Source organism: Lipotes vexillifer, unplaced genomic scaffold, assembly GCF_000442215.2.
Source record: "Lipotes vexillifer unplaced genomic scaffold, Lipotes_vexillifer_v1.1 scaffold815, whole genome shotgun sequence".
NCBI classification, from domain to species: Eukaryota; Metazoa; Chordata; class Mammalia; order Artiodactyla; family Lipotidae; genus Lipotes; species Lipotes vexillifer.
The window spans coordinates 2,314,981-2,342,217 of NW_006773723.1; the positions used below are offsets into that span (position 1 = coordinate 2,314,981).

At 36.7% G+C, this 27,237-nt stretch overlaps 1 protein-coding gene across 1 annotated transcript in view; it reads left to right on the top strand.

The window, feature by feature from the left end:
• The window catches only part of MCMDC2 (minichromosome maintenance domain containing 2), a 37,549-nt gene that overhangs the window by 9,692 nt on the left and 620 nt on the right, over positions 1-27,237 (top strand). Inside the window, exons 8-13 of the mRNA XM_007448486.1 lie at positions 702-939; positions 7,714-7,919; positions 14,000-14,166; positions 14,675-14,854; positions 17,691-17,833; positions 21,485-21,594. Of these exons, the coding sequence (XP_007448548.1) occupies positions 702-939; positions 7,714-7,919; positions 14,000-14,166; positions 14,675-14,854; positions 17,691-17,833; positions 21,485-21,594 (1,044 nt within the window). The remainder of the gene's footprint in view (positions 1-701; positions 940-7,713; positions 7,920-13,999; positions 14,167-14,674; positions 14,855-17,690; positions 17,834-21,484; positions 21,595-27,237) is intronic.

Consider the following 27,237-nt stretch of genomic DNA (forward strand, 5'->3'; position numbering starts at 1 on the left):
AGTGTGGTTTCTTCTGCTGAACTCCAGAATTAGCCAGATTTAACCACCCAAATGTGGCAAGAGCTACACTAATGTAGGCCTCCCTTGGTCCATGGGAGAAATCATTGCCCTGTGATGACAGCCCAAGAGGAAGGAGAAAGGGACTGGGTTACATGTGCAGAGCTGTTTCTCCCAAACTGACCAACTGGATTAAAACACTCATCTCTTTCAGGAGTTGGACAGAATAAGGTAGTGGAGAAGGTCTAGAATGTTACAGAATATGTTGAAGTAGTAGAGTATAAATCTCCCCTTTTAACAGCAATAATCAAATATTTCCCATTCTGCTTTTTAGACCTCACTAAAGGTGATAATATTTCAAACATAGATATGTAGAAGCAAACACTGCAGTACAAGAGCCCCATGATCTGGCTTTGCTCACATAGGTCTTAAAAGGAAAAAAATGAGAGATTTGCTTGCAACCCACAGCCAGTCTATGTGGGCACACAGGTTGACTGCTTCTTCTTACTGCATTCCTTGGGATAGAAATGATAGACCAGAGTGACCTCCAATCATAATTTAATATCATTGTAATAATTTGAATGTGGCATCATTAAAAGAACTGCAATTTGATAATATTTTAGATAAATGGAATTAGATGTCTATAATATCATTTTCTTGTTTTAAAAAACTCTTTTTAACATATATGTAATATTTACTTTCAGTTCCTTCAGGAATTAGCGACAATTTCAGGTGTCTCCTCTCTTTGACTTCCAGCTCATACTGGAAGTTTACAGCAATACTTGCCAATATCTTTGCATCACAAATTGTTCCTCCTGGGACTTACAATTTGCTCAAGCTCTGTTTGTTGATGAGTCTAGTACAGACAAGTGACCGTAACAAGGAACTGGAAGATTGCCTGGATCTTTTAATTATAACAAGTGATATTCTACTCGTAGACAGGTAAAATATATGACATTATGAATTGGTCACAGATTTGCATACATCTTTTCCATGAGCATTATTACAAGACAAATATTTGGAATTTATCTGAGCAGTATAAATATTTAAATAAACTTTTATCAATGAAGTTCAAAACTTTTTAAAACATGAATTGAGAAATGGGATATTTGCTTTCAACATTTTGAGAATCTAACCACTCAAAGTTTCAACTTGTTTCCCCACTCAGACCTTTTTAAATAAATGGCTCCTTTGCAGGCTTCCTTTTCCCCCATTCCCTAGATCAGTGTTCTGCTTTTGTACTTTGTTTTCACTTCAAAATAATCTCCCCGCTAGAGCTAACAAGCTGTTTTCTTCTTTTTCTTCAAGATTCAATAGTATTGATTCACTGTGCCCAAAGAAGGCTGTTAAAAGTGCCAAAATTACTGTTTTGGGGGTGTCACTGTAACCTTGGAGTAAGCCTCTACTCAGCATATTGGGGCTCCCCACTAGCAAGTACCCTTTTTAAAAAGTTACTTAAATGTTCAAAAAGCTAGGAATAAGCTTCATATATTAAAATCATGTATGCAAATACAAAGCAAAAACAAATTTATAGAGTGAATTTTAAATTAAAAAAATAAAATTCAAATTAGCTCTAACTTAATTGGACAGATGATGTTTTGCTAAAATTAAAATTAAATCACAATGTAAATATAGTGCTAACTGCTACAGATTGCACCAATTTAATCTTACACTAATGAGCATGAGAATATTTGTTTCCTAACAGCCTCACCAACACTGGGTATTATCAAACTTTAAAATTTTGCCATTTGATGGATGGAAAGTGGTATTTTATTTTAATTTGTATTTCTTTAACTAGAAGTAAGTTTTAGCATCATTTAGAATTTGTTCAACACTTTTTATTATTTTTCTATGAACTCCTTGACCATTGTCCATTTTTTAAATTAAGTTGTTTATTTCTTACTGATTTGTGATGCCTCTTGTAAATTAAAGCCTTTGTCTCTCTTTCTGTTTGTCATTAACCTTTTCCTGTGGTATTTGGGGCTGTATGAGAGATTTGGTGTTTTGTTTTGTTTGTTAGGTAAAATTTACATAAATAAAGTGAAGTAATCAGATCTTAGGTATACAATTCGATGAGTCTTGACAGATGCATACATTCCTATAGCCATCACCTCAATAAGATATGGACCATTTTCATTTTCCTTTACCTTGGAAAGGTCCTTCATTCTCTCTTCCAGTTAGTTCCTATCTCCACGGGTGATTTCTGTCACCATAGGTTAATCTTCCTGTTCTTGAACTTCGTATAACTAGGATCATACAGTGCACACTCTTTTGGGTCTAGCCTCTTTCGCTTAACATGTTTTTTGTTTGTTTGTTTTTTGTTTTTTTGTGGTACGCGGACCTCTCACTGTTGTGGCCTCTCCCGTTGCGGAGCACAGGCTCCGGACACGCAGGCTCAGCGGCCATGGCTCACGGGCCCAGCCGCTCCGCGGCATGTGGGATCCTCCCGGACCGGGGCACGAACCGGCATCCCCTGCATCGGCAGGCGGACTCTCAACCACTGCGCCACCAGGGAAGCCCCGCTTAACATGTTTTTGAGATTGGCCCTGTTGTGTGTATCAGAAGTTCATTGTTTTTATTGATGAGTAGTGTTCCATTATATGAATATACCAGAATTTATCTGTTCTCCTCGTGATAGACATTTGGGTTTTGCATGTTTTTTTTTTTTTTTTTTTTTTAAGTAATTTCCTTCCTAATTATGGCTGTGTTGGGTCTTCATTTCTGTGCATGGGCTTTCTCTAGTTGTGGCAAGTGGGGGTCACTCTTCATCGCGGTGCGCAGGCCTCTCACTATCGCGGCCTCTGTTGTTGCGGAGCACAGGCTCCAGACGCGCAGGCTCAGTAATTGTGGCTCACGGGCCCAGTTGCTCCATGGCATGTGGGATCTTCCCAGACCAGGGCTCGAACCCGTGTCGTCTGCATTGGCAGGCAGATTCTCAACCACTGCGCCACCAGGGAAGCCCTGCATGTTTTTTTTGTTTTGTTTTTTTTTCATTATTAAAGCAAAGTCCTAGGACAGGGCATGGCACACAGAAGATGATCAATTGCTATTTGATGAATGAGTCAATGAATGGATTTGTGGGGGGTTTTTGGCTGCATTTTGGGTCTCCATTGCTGCGTGTGGGCTCTCTCTAGTTGCAGCGAGCAGGGGCTACTCTTAGTTGTGGTGTGCGGGCTTCTCGTTGCAGTGGCCTCTCTTGTTGCAGAGCATGGGCTCCAGTAGTTGTGCCCGTGGGCTCAGTAGTTGTGGCTCGCAGGCTCCAGAGTGCAGGGTCAGTAGTTGTGGAGCACAGGCTTAGTTGCTCCAAGGCATGTGGTATCTTCCTGGACCAGGGCTTGAACCCACGTCCCCTGCATTGGCAGGCGGATTCTTAACCACTGCGCCACCAGGGAAGCCTTGGGTTTTGCATGTTTTGACTATATAAGTAAGGCTGCTATAAACATCCCTTGTATAAGTCTTTTTGTAGACTTAGGTTTTTATTATCTTGGATAAATACCTAGGAGTGGAATTATTGTCATAAGGTAGGTTTATATAACTTTATAAGAAACTGCCAAACAGTTTTTTAAAGTGGTTTTACAATTTTACATTCCCAACAATGAGTCAAGGTTCCAGTTGTTTCTGTCCTCACCAACATCCAGTGTGGTCAGTCTTTCTCAATTTAGCCATTCTAGTGCATGTGAAATGGTGTCTCACTACAGTTCTAATTTGCATTTCCCTGATAACTACTGATTCAAGCTCTTTTTCATGTGCTTATTAGCTACTCATGTATCTCCTTTTCTGAAGTGTCAGGTCCTTTGTTCACTTTTAAATGGGGCTCTTCCAGATGCACATCCATTGTCACATATGTATCATGAAATTTTTCTCCCAGTCTAAAGCTTGAGTTTTTTTTTCTTAAAGATATCTTTGATGAGCAGTCCTTTTAGTTTAGGTTATTATTTTCTTTTATGTTTAGTGTTTTCTGGGTTCTGTTTAAGAAATCTTTGTCTACCCCAAGGTCATGAAAATATTCTTTTATGTTTTCTTCTAGAAGTATTTGTTTTTACATTAGGTCTGTTTTCTATTACAAGTCAATTTTTGTATGTGATACAAGTTTGGAGCCAAGGTTAATATTTTTCCTATGCATTTATCTAATTTTTCCATACCATTTGTTTAAAAGACTTTCCTTTCCCCATTGAATTGCTTTGCTACCAGTGTTGCAAATTAGTTGAACTGGTTATAAACAGTGGTTATAAACTGGTTACAAACAATTTTAGGTGTAAAATTGAACTGGGTATATATCTATTTAAATGGCTTTTCTGTTATTTTGGGTATATATCTGGGTATATATCTATTTAAACGTTCTTTTCTGTTATTTTGACCTTTATGTCTATAATTATGCCTCACATTCTTGATTATTGTAGCTCTATAGTAAATTTTGAATCAGGTAGTGCAACTTTATTCTTTATTTTTAAGATTTGTTTGCACTATTTTAGGTCGTTTACATTTTCTTATAAAGTTTAGAATCGCTTCCCTGGTGGCGCAGTGGTTGAGAGTCCGCCTGCCGATGCAGGGGACACACATTCGTGCCCCGGTCCGGGAAGATCCCACATGCTACGGAGCCGCTGGGCCCGTGAGCCATGGCCGCTGAGCCTGTGCGTCCGGAGCCTGTGCTCTGCAACGGGAGAGGCCACAACAGTGAGAGGCCCGCGTACCGTAAAAAAAAAAAAAAGTTTAGAATCTATATGTTAATACCAACCTCCATCCCCATCACCCGAAAAGAGCCTTTAAGGATTCTGATGGAACTGCATTTAACTTATAAATCAATTTGGGAAGAATTTACATCTTAAGAATGTTGAGTCTTCCAATCTGTGAATAGGGTTTATATCTCCATTTATTTAAATCTTAATTTCTTTCAGCAATGTTTTGTAAAGGTCATGCACATAATTTAAGTTGATTTCTAAGTATTTGGTATTTTTGATGCTATTAAAAATGGTAGTGTTTTATTAATTTTATTTTTCAAATATTTGCTGTGAGTATATAGAGATACAATTGATTTTTGTATTTGGATCTTTTACTTTGTGACCTTGTATCAGTAGTTCAAAAAATTCCTCAGCTGATTCCAATGATTAGCCAAGTTTGAGGCCCATTGTTCTATATAACTAGGTTCTCAGCCTGACTGCATGTTAGAATCATCTGGGATAATATTAAAAAAAAATTTATGGGGCTTCCCTGGTGACGCAGTGGTTAACAGTCCGCCTGCAATGCAGGAGACACGGGTTCGAGCCCTGGTCTGGGAAGATCCCACATGCCGTGGAGCAACTAAGCCCGTGCACCACAACTACTGAGCCTGCGCTCTAGAGCCTGCGAGCCACAACTACTGAGGCCGTGGTCCGCAACAAGAGAAGCCACGACAATGAGAAGCCCACACACCACAACGAAGCGTGGCCCCCACTCACCGCAACTAGAGAAAGCCCTCGCGCAGCAACGAAGACCCAACAAAGCCAAAAATAAATAAATAAATTTATTTTTTAAAAAAATTATGACTGTGGCTCACCCCTAGAGATTCTAATTTACATCGTTTGGGATGGAGCTTGGCATTAGAATTTTTTAAAAACCCCAGGTAATTTTTTTTTGTTAAAAAGTATAATTGACATGCAATATCATGTTCCTGTACATCATAGTGATTCAATATTTATATACATTTCAAAATGGTCACCACAATAAGTCTAGTTACCATCTGTCACCATACAAAGTTATTACAATATTATTGACCATATTCTCTATGCTGTACCTTACATCCTCATGACATTTATTTTATAACTAGAAGTTTGTACCTCTTAATCCCTTTTACTTATTTCACTTTCCCAATCCCCCTCCCCTCTGGCAACAACAAGTTTGTTTTCTGTATCTATTCTGTCTTGTTTTGTTTGTTCTTTTTTTTTTTTTTTAGATTCCACATAAGTGAAATCATATATAACAATTATCTTTTTCTATCTGACTTACTTTACTTAGCATAATACCCTCTAGGCCCATCCATGTTGTCACAAATGTCAAGATTTCATACTTTTGATTGCTGAATAATATTCCATTATATATGTACCACATCTTCTTTATCAATTCATCTATTCATAAACACTTAGCTTGTTTCCATATCTTGGCTATTGTAAATAATGCTGCAATGAACACAGGGGAGCATATATCTTTTCTAATTAGTGTTTTTGTTTTCTTTGGATTAATACCCAGGAGTGGGATTGCTGGATCATATGGTAACTATATTTTTAGTTATTTGAGGAACCTCCTTACTGTTTTCCACAGTGGGTGCAACAATTTACATTCCCACCAACAGTGTATAAGGAGTCCCTTTTCTCCACATTCTTGCCAACGCTTGGGTTGTTTTTTTTTGTCTTTTTGATAACAGCCATTCTGACAGGTGTGATGTGATATCTCATCATGGTTTTGATTTGCATTCCCCTGATGAGTAGTGATTTGACCGTCTTTTCATGTGCCTGTTGGTTCCCCAGGTGATTTTAATGTGAGCTAGGGTTGAGAACCACTGCTTTATAGGCTTGCAAATTTTCTTTCTAAATCTTACTCGCCCATTTTGTATATCTTCAAATTAGCATCTAAATTCTTTGGAATGACACATACACTAGACATTTTATAGCATCTACCTATCCACATTTAAGAGATACTGCTTCACCCTCTTTGTACCGTATCTCTGCTCATCATAGTAGATTGCACCAGCAAGCTATGATTTCTGTGGCAAGGATTTAAAAGCTAAGCTAAGATAATCATATTCCTTTCTCATAATTTAAATTTGAGAAATGAAGAGGTTGAGGCAATTGGCAAAGAGATTAGAAAGCAAAAGGATGTTATCAAGAGTTATCTTGATTCATAGGTAACAGGGGTAGTCATGATGAACTACTGGCAAGCCTAAATGCAAAAATTTTAAGTAAACGAAAGAAAGCAATTCGTAAAAAAAGGAAGTCCCCGTTCAAATGTCATTTCTCTATAGCTTTCTCTGGCTTGCATCCAGGAGGAAATAATGATCTTTTATGGATGTCCTCATGACATTATTTTAGTACTTATCACATCGTGTTTTAGTTTTTTGTTTACATCTCTCTAGGCTGTGAGCTTTCCAAGTTAAGGACCAAATCTCATATATATATATATATATATATATATATATATATATTGTTAGGTACTACAATTAACTTATTTTTTGCTGCATTGGGTCTTCATCGCTGCGTGTGGGCTTTCTCTAGTTGCAGCAAGCAAGGGCTACTACTCTTCATTGCGGTGAGTGAGGGCTACTCTTCATTGTGGTGCACGGGCTTCTCATTGCGGTGGCTTCTCTTGTTGCGGAGCACAGGCTGTAGGCATGTGGGCTTCAGTAGTTGTGGCATGCGGGCTCAGTAGTTGTGGCTCACAGGCTCTAGAGCACAGGATCAGTAGTTGTGGCACACAGGCTTAGTTGCTCCGCGGCATGTGGATCCTCCCGGGCCAGGGCTCGAACCGTGTCCCCTGCATTGGCAGGAGGATTCTTAACCACTGCACCACCAGGGAAGTCCTACATATACGTTTTTATCCATAGCACTAGTGCTCAATAGACATTGAATCAAATTAAATCTAATTGTATAGCTATTATACATTATGACTTCTGAAAATCAAATATTAAATAAGTAATATTTGTAATAAATAATGAATAAGTAATGAATAATTTATTTTTTCCCTTAGGCTTTTGAATTTTAGTATAAACCTTGTGCCCCGTGGTATACGTCACCCAGTCTCTACTGAAATTTTTCCTACTCTATCCAGGAATAAGTATGGAACTGGAGCAGTTAGCATTCAAGGTGGCAGTGCTTTGCTAGCTAAAGGTGGTATCTGCTTTATAGGAGACTTGGCTTCACACAAAAAAGATAAACTTGAACAGCTTCAATCAGGTAAACAGTATTTTTTCAAATTAATTTTCACCTGTTTAACTTATAATCTTCTCAGTATCAAGGGGTTACTTAACAATTAAGATTGTATTGTACACGTTTTAGGAATAGAGAAATTATATTAAATGACATTTCTTATTTTACCTTTATAAATAAAAACAGAGGAATTTAATGTGCAAATGCATTGTTTTAGGCTTTGCTCTCAGTTGTGCTAACACATGAGTTTGTATTAGGCCAGATTTATTTCCTTTTCTTGTCTTATTGCATTAGCTAGGACTTCCAATATGATGTTGAAAAACAATGGTGAGAAGGAACATCCTGATCTTGTCTTGCTCCTGATCTTAACAGGAAAGTTTCACGTTTCTCACCACTGAGTATGATGTTAGCTGTAGGTTTTTTGTAGAAGTTCTCTTGTAAGTTGAAGGAATTTTGCTCTATTCTTAATCTACTAAGAGTTTTTAAATAATGCATTGGTGCTGAATTTTATCAAATACTTTTTCTACACCTATTGATATGATAATGTGATTTTTCTTCTTAGCCTGTTGATATTATGGATTACATTAATTGATTTTCAAAGGTTGAACCAGCTTTGCATACCTAACATAAACCCTACCTGGTTGTGGTGTATAATTCTTTTTATACATTGTTGGACTTGATTTGCTATTATTTTGTTGAGGATTTTTGCCTGTATATTCACAAGAGATATTGGTCTGTAGTTTTCCTATAATATCTTTTGTCTGGTTTTAGTATTAGGATAATGCTGCTTGGGCCAGATTTATAACTAACAAGGATATGGACAGGTAAGTATTGGGCCAAGAGACGTTAGGGCCTTACACTCTTAGCATACCGGCAAGAATGTGCAGCAATACTCAGGGCACATAGCATATGCCTCTCCCTACAAGAGAATGCAGAAATAGACCCACACTAGTATGCTTACTTGATTTTTTTTTTTAATTTATTTGCTTTTGGCTGTGTTGGGTCTTCGTTGCTGTGCGCAGGCTTTCTCCAGTTGCGGTGAGCAGGAGCTACTCTTTGTTGAGGTGCATAGGCTTCTCATTGTGGTGGCTTCTCTTGTTGCAGAGCACAGGCTCTAGGCACACAGGCTTCAGTAGCTGTGGCATGTGGGTTCAGTAGTTGTGGCCTGTGGGCTGTAGAGCACAGGCTCAGTAGTTGTGGCGCATGGGCTTAGTTGCTCCGTGGCATGTAGGATCTTCCTGGACCAGGGCTTGAACCCGTGTTGCCTGCATTGGCAGGCGGATTCTTAACCACTGCGCCACCAGGGAAGCCCTGCTTACTTGATTTTTGACCACAGCATCAAAGCAAGAAAATGGACAAAGGAAAGTTTTTTCAACAAATGATGGTGGAACATCTGGCTATATATATGGAAAAAATTAATATTGGCTCATACCTCACAACTGTATATAATAATTAATTAAAGATGGATCATAAGCCTAAATATAAAAACTAAAATTATATAGCTACTAGAAGAAAACATGGGAAATCTTCATGACCTTAGGGTAGGCAAAGATTTTTTAGACAAAACCCATAAAGCAATAAACAGAAAATAATTGATGAATTGGACTTCATCAAAACTAAAAAGTTACACACATCAAAAAGGCCATTTAAAAAGTGAATAGGCAAGCAAAGAAAAAGAAAATAATTGCAATACATATATTTGACATAGGACATACACCTAGAACATAGAAAAAATTCTAACAAGTCAGTAATTTGAAAAACAAAGAACCAGACAGCCTACAGAATGGGAGAAAATATTTGCAAAGGATGTGACTGACAAGGTTTAATCTCCAAAATATACAAACAGCTCATACAACTCAACAACAAAAAAACAAACAATCCAATCAAAAAATGGGCTGAAGACCTCAATAGACATTTCTCCAAAGAAGACATACAGATGGTCAACAGGCACATGGAAAGATGCTCAACATCACTAATTATTAGAGAAATGCAAATCAAAACTACAATGAGATACCACCTCACACCAGTCAGAATGGCCATCATTAAAAAGTCTACAAATAACAAATGCTGGAGAGGGTGTGGAAAAAAGGGAACCCTCCTACAGAGTTGGTGGGAATGTAAGTTGGTGCAGCCACTATGGAAAACAGTATGCAGGTTCCTCAAAAAACTAAAAATAGAGTTGCCATATGATCCAGCAATCCCACTCCTGGGCATATATCCAGACAAAATTATAATTCAAAAAGATATTTGCACCCCTATGTTCACAGCAGCACTGTTCACAATAGCCAAGACATGGAAACAGCCTAAATGTCCCTTGACAGATGAATGGATAAAGAAGATGTACTTTGTCAATACTACTCAGCCATAAAAAAGAATGAAATAATGCCATTTGCAGCAACAGGGATGGACCTAGAGATTGTCATAGTAAGGGAAGTAAGTCAGACAGAGAAAGACAAATATCATATGATATCACTTATATGTGGAATCTAAAGTATGATACAAACAAACTTACCTACAAAACAGAAACAGACTCATAGACATAGAGATAAACCATAATGGAAAAGAATATAAAAAAGAATGTATATTTATGTATATATTTCTGTACAGCAGAAATTAACACAACATTGTAAATCAAACATTCCTCAACTTAAAAACACATACACACAAAGGACCCAGCAAAAAAATGGTCAAAAGACTTAGTGACTTCACAAAGGAATGTATACAAAATGCCAAATAAGTGCAGGAAAGAGTACTTAATATCATTAGCTGGATATTGGGGAAATGAAAATAAAAACCACAATGAGATACCAATACTTACACATACTAGCAGGTGCTGCTTCATGGGTGGGGAATAAGTATAGCTCCCCCTAGAAGAGCCTGGCACTTGGTTAAAACTCTACTGTCACCATCTTCAAATTTTTAATGATTTTAGGGCTTCTCTGGTGGCTCAATGGTTAAGAATCCACCTGCCAATGCAGGGGACATGGGTTCGAGCCCTGGTCCAGGAAGATCCCACATGCCATGTAGCAACTAAGCCCGTGTGTCACAACTACTGAGCCTGCGCTCTAGAGCCCATGAGCCACAACTGCTGAAGCCAGCGCGCCTAGAGCCTGTGCTCCACAACAAGAGAAGCCACCACAATGAGAAGCCCGTGCACCCCAACGAAGAGTAGCCCCCACTTGCCGCAACTAGAGAAAGCCCATGCACAGCAATGAAGACCCAATGCAGTCAAAAATAAATAAATAAATAAAACAAATTTTTATAAAAAGAAAATTTTAATAATTTTACCTTTGAAGTTGTTTTGTAAGGAAGACGGTGGAGTTTGAACGTGAGCAGAGGGGATACATCCATGCCTGTGTCCACCATGCCTTGCTGCCCTATTTCAAATAGCATTTGCGATCACTATGAGGCTTGTTAACACAATTTGTAATCAGTTTGATTCTCACTGGACTCTCATGCATTGTGACTACACTGCAATTCAGTGCCCATGTTCCATTTCAAAACATCTTCCGCTGAGTGAGATGGGGAGCTGATAGCTCCAAGGAGGCCAAGCTTTCCATTTGAATCAGACTTGCTTCTGTAATAGGCAGTTGCATTCTAAGAAACACAAATGACCGAGGAGCCCCATCGTATCCTTTCTTACTTGGCTACTTCCCTGTATTTGCCAACCTCTTACACTGAAAATGATAATATAGGAGGGAAGGGAAAGATAGGGCAACCCCATTGTTCCTTTTCCTTTCAGTCCTTCCTTACTCATCAGTAGAGAGTGCTGGTGAAATGTGTGAATATCAAGAAACAAATTAAAAACAGTTTTGTGCAAAATAAAAATATTTCCCCTGTTCTGATAAGAACAAAAATACATAAGTGTGTATTAATACTTCCTACAAATACTAATGATACTGCATATGAGTTAAATGCTCAAATATTTGTATTTAAGACTGGAATTGTACAATATAAATGGTAAAATTCATGTCAATAATTTAAAATTTTAGTATTAGACTGACAACTATTTCTATTACATTTTCTGGTAATAGCTTTATTGAAGTATAATTTGCACACCATAAAATTCACCCACCTAAAATGTACAGTTCAGTGGCTTTTTGAATATTCAGAGTTGTACAACCATCACCACTATCTGTTATACATTCAGAACATTTTCATTATCCCAAAGGAAACCCTATACTCATTAGCAGTCACCCTCCATGCCCCCTCTCCCCAGAGTTCCTGGAAACCTAATCTGCTTTCTGTCTCTATAGATTTGCCTATTCTGGACATTTCATATAAATGGAATCATACAATTTGTGGTCTTTTATTACTGGCTTCTTTCACTTAGCATAATGTTTTTGAGGTTCATCCATGTTGTAGCATGTATCACTTCATTCCTTTTTTTAAAAATATTGATAAAATACACAATGTAAAATTGACCATTTTAACCATTATCCAATGTACAGTTCAGTGGCATTAAGTACATTCACAATGTTACACAATCATCACCACTATCCATTTCTAGAACTTTTTCACAATCCCCAACAGAAAGTCTGTACTCATTAAACAATAACTCTCTATTCCCCCCTATCTCTAGCCCCTGGAAACCTCTATTTGACTTTCTGTCTCTATGAATTTGCCTCTTCACAGAATCTCATTGCTTTTTATGGCTGAATAATATTCCAATATATATAAGTGATTATATATATATAATCACTTAAAAAATCATTCATCTGTTAATGGACCCTTGGGTTGTTTCTACCTTTTGGCTATTATAATGCTGCTATGAACATTGGTGTAAAAGTATCTGTTTAAGTGCCTGCTTTCAACTCTTTTGCATATATACCTATAAGTGGAATTGCTGGATCATGTGGTAATTCTATGTTTAACTTTATGAGGATCCACCAGACTGCTTTCCACAGTGGCCACACCATTTTACATTCCCACCAGTAATGTACAAGGGTTCTGATCTCTCAACATCACCCCTATTACATTTTATAAGTAATAAAATATTTTTAAAAGAAAAAGCTTTATATAAAAAATAGCATTTTCCCCTGCTTTTTGAATAAGAGGCCCATATTTTCATTTTACATTGGACCCTACAAATTATGTGGCTGGCCCTGGCTACTAGAATGACAAAAATTAAAAAGACCGACAACAACGGATGTTACCAAGGATGTAGAGAAGTTGGAATTCTCATATATTGTTGATGAGAGTATAGAATAGTACAACCATTTTGTAAACTGCTCTGGCAGTTTCTATATAGTTAAATATATATTTACCTTATGATCCAAAAGAAAAATAAACATGTATACAAAAAACTCTTATCGTGAACAGAGAGAAGACTAATTTGAGAAATATTTGGGAGATAGCATCCTAGGAATAGAAATGAATCCATAGATTGAATGCTTATAAGGGATAAGGGGAGGATAGAAAGGAGAATGGGATGTTTCCACATTTTTTGTTTGGGTTTTAAGTGGATCAGTGGTGATTCTCCTAATTGTGAGTAATGCACAAGAGCCATTTGAGGAGGAGAAATAATGAATTTGGTTTCTTACATGTTGAATTTGAGATATATTTTCTCCTAGTCACTCCTACTTAGATGGCCCACTTTCTATTATTTTTTTTTGGCACATAAAAGAACATTGTTGGGGACTTCCCTGGCAGTCCAATAGTTAAGACTCCACGCTCCCAGTGCAGGGGGCATGGGTTCGATCCCTGGGTGGGGAACTAAGGTCCCACATGCCGCATGACGCAGCCAAAAAAAAAAAAAAAAAGAACATTGTTTAATTTCAGCCTCCCTTGTAAGCCTGCACTACCTGCACTATATGACCAGTCTCCTTACCCTCTGCCTATTCCTCCCAATTCACGATTCTAGCTACATGCTTTGGACTGATGATACTCATCGTCAGAGGACACATAAACATTCAAATGCTTTTCTTGCCTTCTTTTTTATGGCAGATCCTCTAATTTAGCCATATCTTGCAAAACAATCAAATTTACTTGTGTTTTTACTATCCAAAATTTAGACTGTAAAATTCTGTATAATAATATTTATTAATTTATAGACATATAGACCAAAGTAAACTTAAATAACAAATAGATAATGTCTTTTGACTTAGCTGTGGAAAGTAGAAGCATCACAGTATACATCTCGGGAAAGAAGTTTGGGGATGATATGGACCAGCAAATGACTTTTCCAGTTCAGTGCAGTTTTTGGTCTTTTGTTGATATGGATTCATCTTCAAGAAGAAATATACAGAAAACCAATACTCTAATTGGTCAGATGGTAAAGTATATGTGTATCTTATTGTTAGAGTGTTGTTCAGGGAATTTAGTCACAGATTTTAATCTTAATGTTTTTATTGTCTTTAATGTTTTATTATTATTTCTGTGCTTAATTTCTATACTTAATTGGGTACTAGAACTAAATAATGACACAGTTGTTTGAAAATTTTTATTTTTTAGTCATGCAAAGCAGGTGTCTGCTCACTAGAAATTATTATTTGAATAGGTAGTGGGAGAGGCTTTAATGAATAATGTGTAAGAAGATACTCAGTAAAAAACATTTTAGAAAAATTTATTATCACAAAGTTCCCATGCTATTTGGGAATCACTTTAAATAATAATAATAACAAATAATAAAATAATTATTACAATTATAGTTTCATAATTTAATTAATAATAATATAAGTCTACTAATAATTTAAATAATAATTCTAAATAATAGTTAATTTGAAGTGTTTATGAAAATGCCAGTGTTTAATATTTGCCTTTTACATTTTTGTTTGATGTAGGATTGCAGTTTGATTCCAGCTAATCTCATAGAGGCATTTGGATTATTGATTAACTGCAATGAGTCATCTCCTTGCCACCCACTTCTTCCTACTGTGCAACATACTTTAAAGAAAGCCATTGATCCTGAAGGGCTGCTTTATGTAGCTTCTAAACAGTTCACAACTGAAGATTTTGAAAAGGTAAAAGTATGTGCTAATGTTTCTCAATGTAAATAAAACTCCCTTTGAACATTTAATTTTCCTTATTTAGAATTCTTTTATTCCAATTTGCTTCCAGCTTTTAAGCATTTTAAGGACATTGTATAGAAAAAAATTTAGGTTTATAATTAAACTAGAAACTGTAAGGACATAGGGACTTCCCTGGCCGTCCAGTGGGTAAGACTCCATGCTCCCAGTGCAGAGGGCCCGGGTTTGACCCCTGATCGGGGAATTAGATCCCACATGCATGCTGCAACTAAAACCCAGTGCAGCCAAAATAAATAAATATTTTTTAAAAACTATAAGGACATAGATATTAAAACATTGAGTTTATTCTTTGAACCACTGAGCAAATCACCATAGCTTAAAGCATTTCCATGAAAAGATTCAAAATAGAATATTTCTATAAAACATTATGTTGAGAGGCTTTATAAGTATACAGCTTTCTACATTTTACAGACTATTCAAAGGGAAACTTTATATGAATGCCTGCAGAGTTCTGACTATAGGGGATATCTCTCATGACTCACAAACCCATTTATTTTAATGTCCTGACCTGAAGACACGTGTGGCATGTTCAGAGAATCTGAGAGTAGATGATGCAAATTTAGTAATGCTTCTCATAGCTATTAAAGGTAGTCAGGTGTTTACAAGTGAAGCCCTTTTAATATTAACTATTCAGAAATCTGTCCACAGTAGAGTTAAAGTATCTGTGTAGGATAGTTAAAAGGCATGGAATGTTGGGAAGTGGGAATCCATGTGTCATTAAATTTTTTGTTCATACCTGCCTTCCTTGTAGCCCAAACTGCATGGATAAAAGGTTGAAAGGTGAGGTGGATTTAAAAATGAAATATAAGCATAATTTATTCACATAAATTAGAACAGAAAAAGAATAATATTTATGATAAGATAAGGTCTTTTTGTTTGTTTTAGTATATAAAAAAAAGTAGTCTCTAGGAATTGGGATACTAAATAATATAGACACGCTAATGACCTGGAGAAACTTTGCCCAGTTTTTCCCTGAAAGACAAACAAAAAAAAAAATCTATGGATTTATTAGTCAGGCATTTACTGAATACTTTATATATTTGAGCCTCTTTCTGTTCTTTTATATTCTCTAAGAAATGTACATTTTTCTTCCTTAAATAGTTTATTATTTAATTGAGATATGAAACAATTAGGGACAACTTAAGTGCTAAGCTGGGTGGTGCTGACTGTAAGTATTTCATGAATTCAGAAAGGAAGATATCAAGTAGAATGCAAGAGTTAGGAAGACTTCAGGAGCCGGTGAGATTTTAGTTGGGCCTTAAGAAAAGGTAAGATTTAGATGACAGGAAGGATGGGCATTCAAAAAATAAAAATAGGAGCAAAGACATAAAAGTAGAGATGAGTATAAATGGAGAACTGTGAGAAAACCTGCCTGACTGGAGCAAAAATTGTATTATGAAGTCATCAAGGTAGGTAGTTCTTGCAGAAGTTGACAACTGGAGGCTAATGCTAACTCCCAGTGCTGCACTCTCAGTAGCAGGGACAACGGGTCCTTTACTGAAAGGGGATATAGGTGGCATATCACTGTGCCTCCATAGCGTAAAATCTAGAGAGAACTACCAATGTTATTAATAGTTTTATTATTATCCAGTTCTGAAGGCCTGGAGGGAATTGTGGAGTATAAGCAGAATAAAGACAGGACATATCCAACCCAGGACATATCCAGATCTTTTTAAAAGGTTATATTTAAAATATAGATATTGGGACTTACCTGGTGGTGCAGCGGTTAAGAATCCACCTGCCAATGCAGGGGACATGGGTTTGAGCCCTGGTCTGAGGAGATCCCACATGCCACAGAGCAACTAAGCCCGTGCGCCACAACTACTGAGCCTGTGCTCTAGAGCCCATGAGCCACAACTACTGAGCCCGTGTACCACAACTACTGAAGTCCACACACCTAGAGCCCGTGCTCCGCAACAAGAGAAGCCACCGCAATGAGAAGCCCGTGCACTGCAACGAAGGGTAGCTCCTGTTCGCTGCAACTAGAGAAAGCCCGCGCGCAGCAACGAAGACCCAACGCAGCCAAAACTAAATAAAAATTTATAAAATATAGATATAATAGTTAATAGCAACTTTTTATTATGGGTGATTTTTCCTTTTGGTTCTATGACTTGACAAACCAGAAAACAACACAGATGGTGAAAAGTCTGGAAATGATGTCATAGAATAAGGACTTAAGGAACTAGGAATCACTCAGAAAGAAAAGAGCACAAACCTCAGAGAAAACAGTGATAATCATGTTGAAGACTTATCCTCTACCCAAAATCTTACTGAATCTCTAAGACCTACCTTCATAGTAGTTAATACAGTACATTTCTAGTGTTTGGTTGTGTTCTTTAAAAGGAAGGGAAGGAAGGAGGGCATGCAGCTCTAGGGCCAATGAGAGATAGTCTGATGGAAGTAAACTGTCAGAGAATTAAGGCTATTCAAAGGGAAATGAGATTCTGAGGGAAGCTCTCTCCCACTAAAAGGCTGTAAGTGAGCCTTTGCTCCACTGGAAGCAAAGATCTGATTGTCATTCAAGTACATTGCACAGAATATTTCTGTACTAAAAGGGAGGAAGAGATTATTCTGGGTAAACTGTGTTATTCTTTATAAGACTATGATTTAAAGTGCTCAGTGACTTTGGGATGGCCCCAGATATTTAATCAATTTTGTTGTAAATAAAATATGTAAACTTTAAAAAGAAATGACAGTATATTTTGGATTTTTGTAATATAGGTTCTATAATAAAGTTTGAATCTCTTAAATTTTCACACTTTCAATTTAGCTGCTTGCTTTTGCAAAGAATTTGAATGTCGAATTCAGCTTGGAGGCAGAAAGAATGATTCATGGCTATTACCTAGCAAGTCGCAGAATCAGAACAGATTCTATATGTGGATCAAAGCTGTCAGCATCTGCGTTAAAATATTTGTAGGTATTCAATTTTAAAACCATTATTGACCTTTAAATGATGTGTTTTATTAACTGTCTCACTTGTTTTTTTTGTTTGTTTGTTTGATCGCTGGTTGGTTGGTTTATAATATACCTTGTTCCAAAAGAATTTAAGGTGACAGTAATTCCTTCTGTTGTAGTATTACATCATTTGAACCTCCAGCAGTTTGTTTTCACTAAATTAATTTTTATTGGATACCCTGTTTCAGATATGTCTAAGAAAAATGCACTGAATTCAAATGAAAATGACTTTTTTTAAATGGGGCTGTTTACGTTCTAGATGTTTTGTAGTTGAACCTAGAAAAAAATTTAAGTATATTGTTCCTTGTACTCTTATTTTTGTTTTAAGTGTTAACATCTGTAACACTTTAAAAAATTTTTAATTTATTTTAGTTATTTATTTATTTGGTTGCACCAGGTTTTAGCTGCAGCAGGCGGGCTCCTTAGTTGAAGCTCATGGGCTCCTTAGTTGTGGCATGCATATGGGACCTAGTTCCCTCACCAGAGATCAAACCGGGGTCCCCTGCATAGAGAGCTCGGAGTCTTAGCCACCGCGCAACCAGAGAAGTCCCCTGTTCCTTGTACTTTTTAATACTTTAGTACACTCATGTATTATTCTTCCTTGAAAGGTTTTTTTTTAACTAATTTTTATTGTAAAGGTAAAGTACAGACGTACTGAAAGAAAAGTCTAAAATAATGAGTAAAGTACCCTGCTAACCCTACCTATCACTATTCCACTCCCTAGAGATAATTACTGGCAAGAGTTTTTGTGTATCCTTGCAGATATTATTCATTCAAATACTAGCATATACAAATATGTAATTTAAATATGTGATATATATCAAAGACATATTTTATTTGACTATGTTATATATTTTAGATGAATATGTTATTTAAATATATTATATAAAAAAATTTTTATAACATATAAATCGGTATATACCTATATGGATAGATATTCTCTTTTTGCCCAAATGGAATCATGCAGGTATACATATCATGATGTCATACTATCAGCGCATAAAGAATTACCTCATTCTGTTTTAATAGCTGCATTACAGTTTTACTATGTTGTCATATGGCTGTACCATAATTTAAACAGTCCCCTGTTGATAGACCATTGCTTCATTTAATATAGATTAATGTATAATCTCAACCAAATTATGAAGTAGGACCAGGGGTAAAATAATCCATTAAATGAATAAATAAATTTCTTTTTATGACTGCAATACAAAATAAGACAAGTGAAGGACTGATAGGATATGACAAGTATAGGACTATAAGAGATAAATATGTTCAGTTAATTTCTCCAACTGTATATTTATCTTCATAGAGCTAAAAAATTGCTAAAGATAGGGCAAGGAAGAAATTAACTGTGATGTTTTAAAATGGTAAACAGAATTGTATAATGCTTTCCATTTTCTGAAGTAATATTTCAAATATTCAATACTCAAAGCTTAAAAGGTTTGAAAGTCCTATTTTCTCATAATGCTTTTTCTCTGTAGTAAAAAGATATTTTTTATTTAAACTCACATAGCCTCAGTTTACATTTGACTATACTGATCCAAGAATAAAGCAGAGTTAATTTTAATATGACAACTCTACTTTTTCCTATTTTAGAAATAAACATTAGAGATGCAGATGGGTTTTATGAAATAGCAAAGTAAATGAAGCACTACTCAGAAGAGTCATAAACCTTGACTTTTTCTCCTCCTTCTATAGACAGGTACCTAATAACACCAGCCTTGCTTTTCTAGAGAAGTGGAGCTGAACAATGCTCTTTTCTTTACTTGAAAGGCTGTATTCATATTCTGTCCTGGTCAACAATTTTAGAAGAAGCTTGGGTGAGGACATCAGGAACATGATAATCAAATTTGTAAATAAACAACTCTGGAGAGATCTTCACAGGCACAAATTATGATTTTAGTCTAGCAAGAAGAAAATTAATAGGACAAATGTAATGGTTTTGTTTTTTTGTCTTTTTTTAAAAATTTTGGCCGTGCTGTGTGTTTGTTGCAGCGTGTGGGCTTCTCTAGTTGCGACTCTGGAGCATGCGGGCTCAGTAGTTGAGGCATGCAGGCTTAGTTGTGGTATGTGGGACCTTAGTTCCCTGACCAGGAATTGAACGCGGACCCCCTGCATTGGAAGCATGGAGTCTTAACCACTGGATCACCAGGGAAGTCCCTGTAATGTCTTTAATTAGGTCCCAACCTCCCTGGTATAAGTGTGAATACATTGGAAAGGGGTGATCTGGCTTAATATGAAGAAGATTTGAGATTTCATTATTTTTACATATAATATGAGTAAGCAAGGTAATATGGCTGTAAATAATACTGTGATTTGGGGTTGTAGTAATAGAACATAGAATCAAGAGTGAGAAGATGCTGATTCTGCCCCACCTGTACCCTGCTGATCAAATCACACCTGTAGCACTGTACTGAAAAGGAATATTAACCAAATCTGGTCACAAGGAGAATAGCCAAGATGACAAGGGGCTTGAAAATTATGTCACATGACATACTAAAAGAACTAGGAGGAACTTTCCTGGCAGTCCAGTGGTTATGACTCCACGCTTCCAAAGCAGGGGGCACAGGTTCCATCCCTGGTTGGGGGAACCAAGATCCCATATGCCGCATGGTGCAGCCCCCGCACCAAAAAAAAAAAAAAAAAAAAAAAAAAAAAAACTAGGAATATTTATTTTGGAGAAAATAAAGCGTGGAGCAACTAGAAAAGCTGTCTTTGAATATTTGAAGAGCTGTCACATTTAAGAAGTGTTAGACTTGTTTTGTAATCCCAGAAGACAAAACAGGGACCAGTTGGTATACATTGCAGTGAAACCAATTTCAGCTTACATTTATATAATCTTTGTGGGTGAGTCCCAAAATTTTCAAATACCTTATTTGAAATCACAATAACCCTATTAATTATTATTATCCCCATTTTATAGCAGAGCTTCAAAAAATCTCAGATGTTAAATGATTCATACAAACTCACACAGCTAGAAAATTCTAGAGACATAACCCAGGTTTTCTGATTCCCACATCCAGCAATCATTCAAGTACATTAAAGCTAGCTTAAAAATAAAAAATAAAGGAATGGATTACCTCATGATTCCTAGTGAATCCTAGGTGAAGTTCAAAAGGGACCGAATAATAAGTAGCCTGGGATGTTGTAGAGAAAATTCAGTTACATGATGGGATTTGAAATTTGCTCTCTAAAATCTCTTCCAACACTGAACGTTCAAGATTCTATGAGGACTTCAAATGGATTAAGAACTAGGAGAAAACACGAAGGATGTGTCTATAAGAGATATTTAGTTAGGTTAATTTTTCCAACTGTGTATTTAACTGAACAGAACTTGGGGAGGGCGGGGTGTAGAATAATAAAGAAAAGCCAGGATAGAAACCAATTCTTTGATAATAAGTGAGGATACTTCCTTGTTCTGCAACAGTCTATTCAACTTGGTAGGAAAAAATGCTTTGAAAAGAAACTAAAATTTTTTTAAAATAAGAATATGCTGATATTTAAGGTGTGGCTTATGCTCACACATATCTTGGTTTGTTCCTGCCAAAATATATATTATCTTTATAATATCAACATATTTTGATTGGCATCAGTTTTCTTTTTTAGAGTTTCCCTATCTGAAGCCCATGCTCGACTGAACCTAAGGAATAAAGTGCTTAAAGAAGATGTACTTATTGCAGCCTTATTATTTGAAACATCTCTAACATTGAAATATGGTAATCTATTAAGTTATTAATGATCACTACAAATAATTATATTTAAACTTGAAGATTCTTAATCTGGTAAATTAAGATGTTACATATATTTTAAACAATATTTTAAAGAATAATAAATTTCTACCACGTAAGTCCTGTGTGAATTTAAACATTTAGTAATTATTTACAGGTAGTATCATTTTCTGGTATCAAGTTCCTAATTGTGCATGATTGTTTCTATGCTTGAACTTTTGCATTGCTTAGAGAATTCTGAAAAAAAAGTATGACACATGAAACGATTTAAAATTTATCTTCCTTTTAAAATAGCATGCAACATTTAATTGTCAAGCAATCCCCCAGAGTGGAGTTAGACACATAGCCAAAGAAAATGTGATCATCTTGCATCACCACCTTCTCTCAATTGCTAGTTATAATACTGTGGCTATAGCATTTAATTATTTGAAATCAAAGGAGCTTATCATGGTTTTGCTAATAAAAACATAAAGGGGCTCTTAAAGGTAAGAGTAAAGAGAATTATCCTCACAAAGTTCTTTTTGAATTATATGAGACATTAATTTCGATGAGATTTACCATCCTTCAAACCAAACTTTGGTTCTGCTAACCTAAAACAATAAAACAGCCAGTTATTTTATCAGCAAAACAGTTTTATTCAGGAACAGGAAAGAATTGCAATTCAGGACACTGCAACTATGGTAAATCACATTCAAGTCTGGTAAAGCAGAGAAGAAACTCTTCTATAGAGGAGAAGTGGAGTTGGGAGGGTTGTTATAACAGAAAGTCCATTGGAGGAAACTGGGAGTTCCAAGTATAGTGGCTTTTCACTGGCTGCGTTGTGACAGTCTCTCTTTAGTGGCGCTATTGCCAGGCAAGGAGAAAATCTTCCTCCTGCTGGTGGTAGTAAAGTAGTGTGCAAAAGTCAATAGTTATGCAAAAACCAGTAGTTACTTCCTGCTGGAGATGCAGGGTATGTCTCTTCCTGTTGAGATCTGTATTGATGTTGAGAGGTACATGCATGAGAGCTCCCCCTTCTGGCCTCCCGACTCTATTTTAGTGAGGTTTTTACTTTATTTTCAGTTCCAACCCTGGGAGCGAAAGGATGTATTAACACTGACTTTCCTGTGTATATATGTTTAGTGTTTAAATTTGCTTCAAATTCAATTTATATTGTAATAACTTTTCACAGAGATCCATTAGAACTTTGTTCTATAATTATCTAAATCAAGAATTCTTAACCTAGGATCCATGGATACTGAGAGAGTCCTAGGGACTTGTGAATCCCTAAATTATATGTAAATTTGTATATGCATGTGCTTTCTACCTTTTTGCTTAGGGAGAGGAATCATAAGTGTTTTTTTTAATTTAATTTATTTTTTTATACAGCAGGTTCTTATTAGTTACCCATTTTATACATATTAGTGTGTACATGTCAATCCCAATCTCCCAGTTCATCCCACCACCACCACCACCACCCCTGCCACTTTCCCCCAATCATAAGTTTTTTGAAGCATGTTTTAGAGTTTCATAACCCCCAGAAAAGGTTAATTATCATCCTGAATTAGTTTTACCTACCAAAAGAGAAAATCGCTTGTTCCCAACCAATAATAACTAAGAAGGATACGTATTTTTGTTTTTAACTTGCTTTATCTTTACCTTCTTATTCTATATTTTCAAATATACTTGATAAAATCTAAGACATTATTTTACATACCATGAAGAAAAAATGTTGCCAATTTTACTGTGACATGCTATCACCATCAAAATTGTTAAGATACAACTAGATTTCAGTAAGAAGACAAAAATGTGTGTCTTTGAACTTAGAAACTGTGGTATTATAATATTAAGGACTCCTGTGACTGAATATGGCTATTTTCACTTGATAACTATTTTGTCAGGACTTTCTTGAAGCATATAAGAAAGCTTTTGTTGAGGGAAATAAAACTATATGAAGTTTTTTTTCCTTTAGTTACTTTTTATTTTCATAATAAGTTGCAGTTAGGTATATTCTTTTTCAAGTCTTAGCAAAACAATGTTAAGAGCTCCTTAAATTTTACTTTAAACATAGCAGGAAAATAATCCCTACTCAGGGACATTTTTCCTGGATGCAAAAAACAATAGTACGTTTATGAACTAGATTTAGGAGTTGGGCAGTGGGGAGAGGGAAGAATTAAGGAAAGCTCTCAGGTTTCTGCCTTGAGCAACTGAGTGGATTATGGTGCCATTTACCAAGACTAGGAAGAAAGAGAAAAAGGTTTGGGCTGGGGTGGGGATCAAATTATAGATATAAGTTTGAGACATCCTACAGAGATATCAATAGACAGATATAATAATCTGGAGTTTAGAAGAGAGTTCTAACCTAGAAATATAATTTAGGGATCATCAGCACAGAGATGGTACTCAAAGCCATGGAATGGATGAAATCACAGAGAGAGAGACTATACGGAGAACCCCAGGACTGCCTTTGAAGAATTCCAATATTTAGAAATGGAGTTGAGGAGGAGGAACTAACAAATGAGACCGAGAAGCAGTTGTATTATAGAAGCCAAGAAAGAGAGTGTTTCAAGAAAGGAGTGTAGTGGTCATGTGTTGCGAGTTTGAATAAGATTAGATTTGGCCATCTAGAGGTTGTAGGTGGTCGTGATTAGAGCTATTTCAGTGGAGTGGGGATTCAGGTGGGGTAGGAAGTGAAGATATGGGGACAGCACACATAGACAACTGAGATGTTTGACTATGAAGATGAGGAAAGAAATAGGGTATTAGTTGGAGAAGGAAGTGTGTTCCAGGAAGGGATTTTTTTTTAAGATAGAAGATAATAGCTCATATGATGTGCAGTAGAAAGTAAACTAATGAAACTACAGAAAGAGGGGAAGATCAAAGGCGTAAAGTCCTTAAAAAGGTGACAGGGGATGGGATCCAGAGCACATGTGAAGGTAAAGGCCTCTTATAGAAGAGCCACTTCATTTTATAGGAGGGAACACAATGGATACAGAATCAGGTAGGTCTGTAGATTTGGTCTTTTACTCTCCACAAGGTCAACAAGGTCATCAGCTAAAAATGAAAGGTTTGAGGAAAAAAGAATGGGATGTCATAGTCATTGCGGGGTGGGGGTGGGGGTGGGAAGAAGAGCAAATGTGTTAAGAGAAACTCAACAGGGTTGTCAGGCAGTGCAACTGCCCATCTCAGGTTTCTGTGATTCATTTAAAGTGAAACCAAGCCATGCCAATTATGAGTTTTTCTGCCGAGCAGCCTGAATGCAGGCACAAGGTAAATGGTTGGGTTTATGCAGAGTTGAGGTTTTGATAGATGAGTGTGGCAGAGTGTTGCAGGGTGGGGGCAAGGGAGTGGGGGGACTGGCAAGGGAGGGAATCAAATTGGTTAAAAGAGGGAAGTGAATTGAAGGAAGCAGATTGGATGTCTCTGAGATAGAAGACCTGGAAGCATAGGAGGTAGCATAGAGAAGAGGGACATTTGAACTCATGGTTTTGAAGTAAGTTTCTGGAGATATTAGTTTCCTCTGACTCTGGGAATGTGTGGTGGAGGTAGAGGGAAAAGGTCAGGACACTTGGAGATTGGCAGTTAAATGGGTCATTCACATGGAAATCGCTGAATGGCAGGTATTAGGGAACAGAGGAAGATTGTGAGCCGAGTACTGAGAGCTGATTGTTGACTTCACTGTGGAAGGGGAAAGGATGATAAAGCCCAGGTGGCAGAAAGATTTTTAACAAGAGGAAAGAATGGTCTGGAAGCCGCAAACTCTTTCTTGTGACACTAAGGTATGTGGGGTGTTTGAGAGCCACAAGGAAAGCAGTGTTCTCAAGGGATAGCAAGGTTTCAGGTAAGGTAAAGCAGTACAGGGAGCAGTCACAGAAGTCTGAGGCTACTTGTGTTTTACTAATGACAGCTCTAGGAAGGCAGGCACTGTCTGCTTGGCCAGCAGTTGTACTCCCAGCCAGTTACATTTAGGTACTCATTCAGTGAATCAATGAAATAGAATTTAAGAGCTTAACTTCTGCAATATTAGTCAAAGGTTTTGTTTTGTTTTGTTTTTTCAATTGTGGTAAAATATACATAAAATTTACCTTCTTAACCATTTTTAAGTGTACAGTTTATTGGTGTAAGGGACATTCACACCAACTCCATAACCTTTTCATTTTCCCAAACTGAAACTCCATACCCATTAAACAATAACTCTCTATTCTCCCCTTCCCCCAGCTCCTGGCAAGCACTATTCTACTTTCTGTCTGTCTGGACTTGACTTCTCTAGGTACCTCATCTAAGTGGAATCATATGTTTGTCCTATTTTGTCTGGCTGATTTCACATAGTATAATGTCCTTAAGGTTCGTCCACGTTGTAGCATGCATTAGAATTTCTAAGATTGCAGAATATTCCGTTGTCTATATATATATATATATATACCACAATTTGTTAATCTCTTCACCCATCAATGGACACTTAGGTTGCTTCTGCCTTTGGCTATTGTGAATAATGCTGCTAATGAACATGAGTGTGCAAATATCTCTTTGAGACCTTGCTTTCAATTCTTTTGGGTAAATACCCAGAAGTCAAATTGCAGGATCTGTAATTCTGTTTAATTTTCTGATGAACTGCCATAATTTTCTGTTTTCCTTAGGGGTTGCACCATTTTACATTTCCACTAACAGTGCACAAGGGTTCCAATTTCTCCACATCTTTGCCAAGACTTGTTACTTTCTTCTGTTTTATTTTGGTTTTGATAGTAGCCATTCTTACTGGTGTGAAGTGGTATCTCATTGTGGTTTTCATTTGCATTTTTCTAATGATTACTGATGTTGAGTATCTTTTCATGTACTTATTGGCCATTTGTATATCTTCTTTGGTGAAATGTCTGTTCAAGTCTTTTGCCCATTTTTTAATCAGGCTGTTTTCTTGTTCAGTTGTAGACCCCCTATCTGATACATGGCTTGCAAATATTTTCTTCCATTCTGTGAGTTGCCTTTTCACTTTGTTGATTGTAACTTTTTTTTTTTTTTTTTTTTTTTTTTTTTGCCTCTCCCGTTGCGGAGCACAGGCTCCGGACGCGCAGGTTCAGCGGCCATGGCTCACGGGCCCAGCCACTCCGCGGCACGCGGGATCTTTCCGGACCGGGGCTCGAACCCGTGTCCCCTGCATTGGCAGGCGGGCTGTCAACCACTGCGCCACCAGGGAAGCCCTGTTGATTGTAACTTTTGATGCACAAAAGTTTTTGATTTTGATGTGGCCTATTTTATCTATTTTCTTTCATTGCCTATGCTTTTGGTGTTATATCATGGAAAACATTGCCAAATTCAATGTCATAAAGCATTTCCCCAGTGTATTTTTCTAAGAGTTTTTATTTTTTTTATTTTTTATTTTTTAACATCTTTATTGGGGTATAATTGCTTTACAATGGTGTGTTAGTTTCTGCTTTATAACAGAGTGTTATAAAGCACTCTAAGAGTTTTATAGTCTTAGTTCTTACATGTAGGTCTTTGATTCACTGAGCTAATTTTTATGATGTAAGGTAAGGAACCAACTTCATTCTTTTGCACATGGATATCACTTTCACAGCACCATTTGTTGGAAAGACCATCTTTTCCCCATTGAATGGTCTTGACACCCTTGTCAAAAATCATTTAAATATATACGCA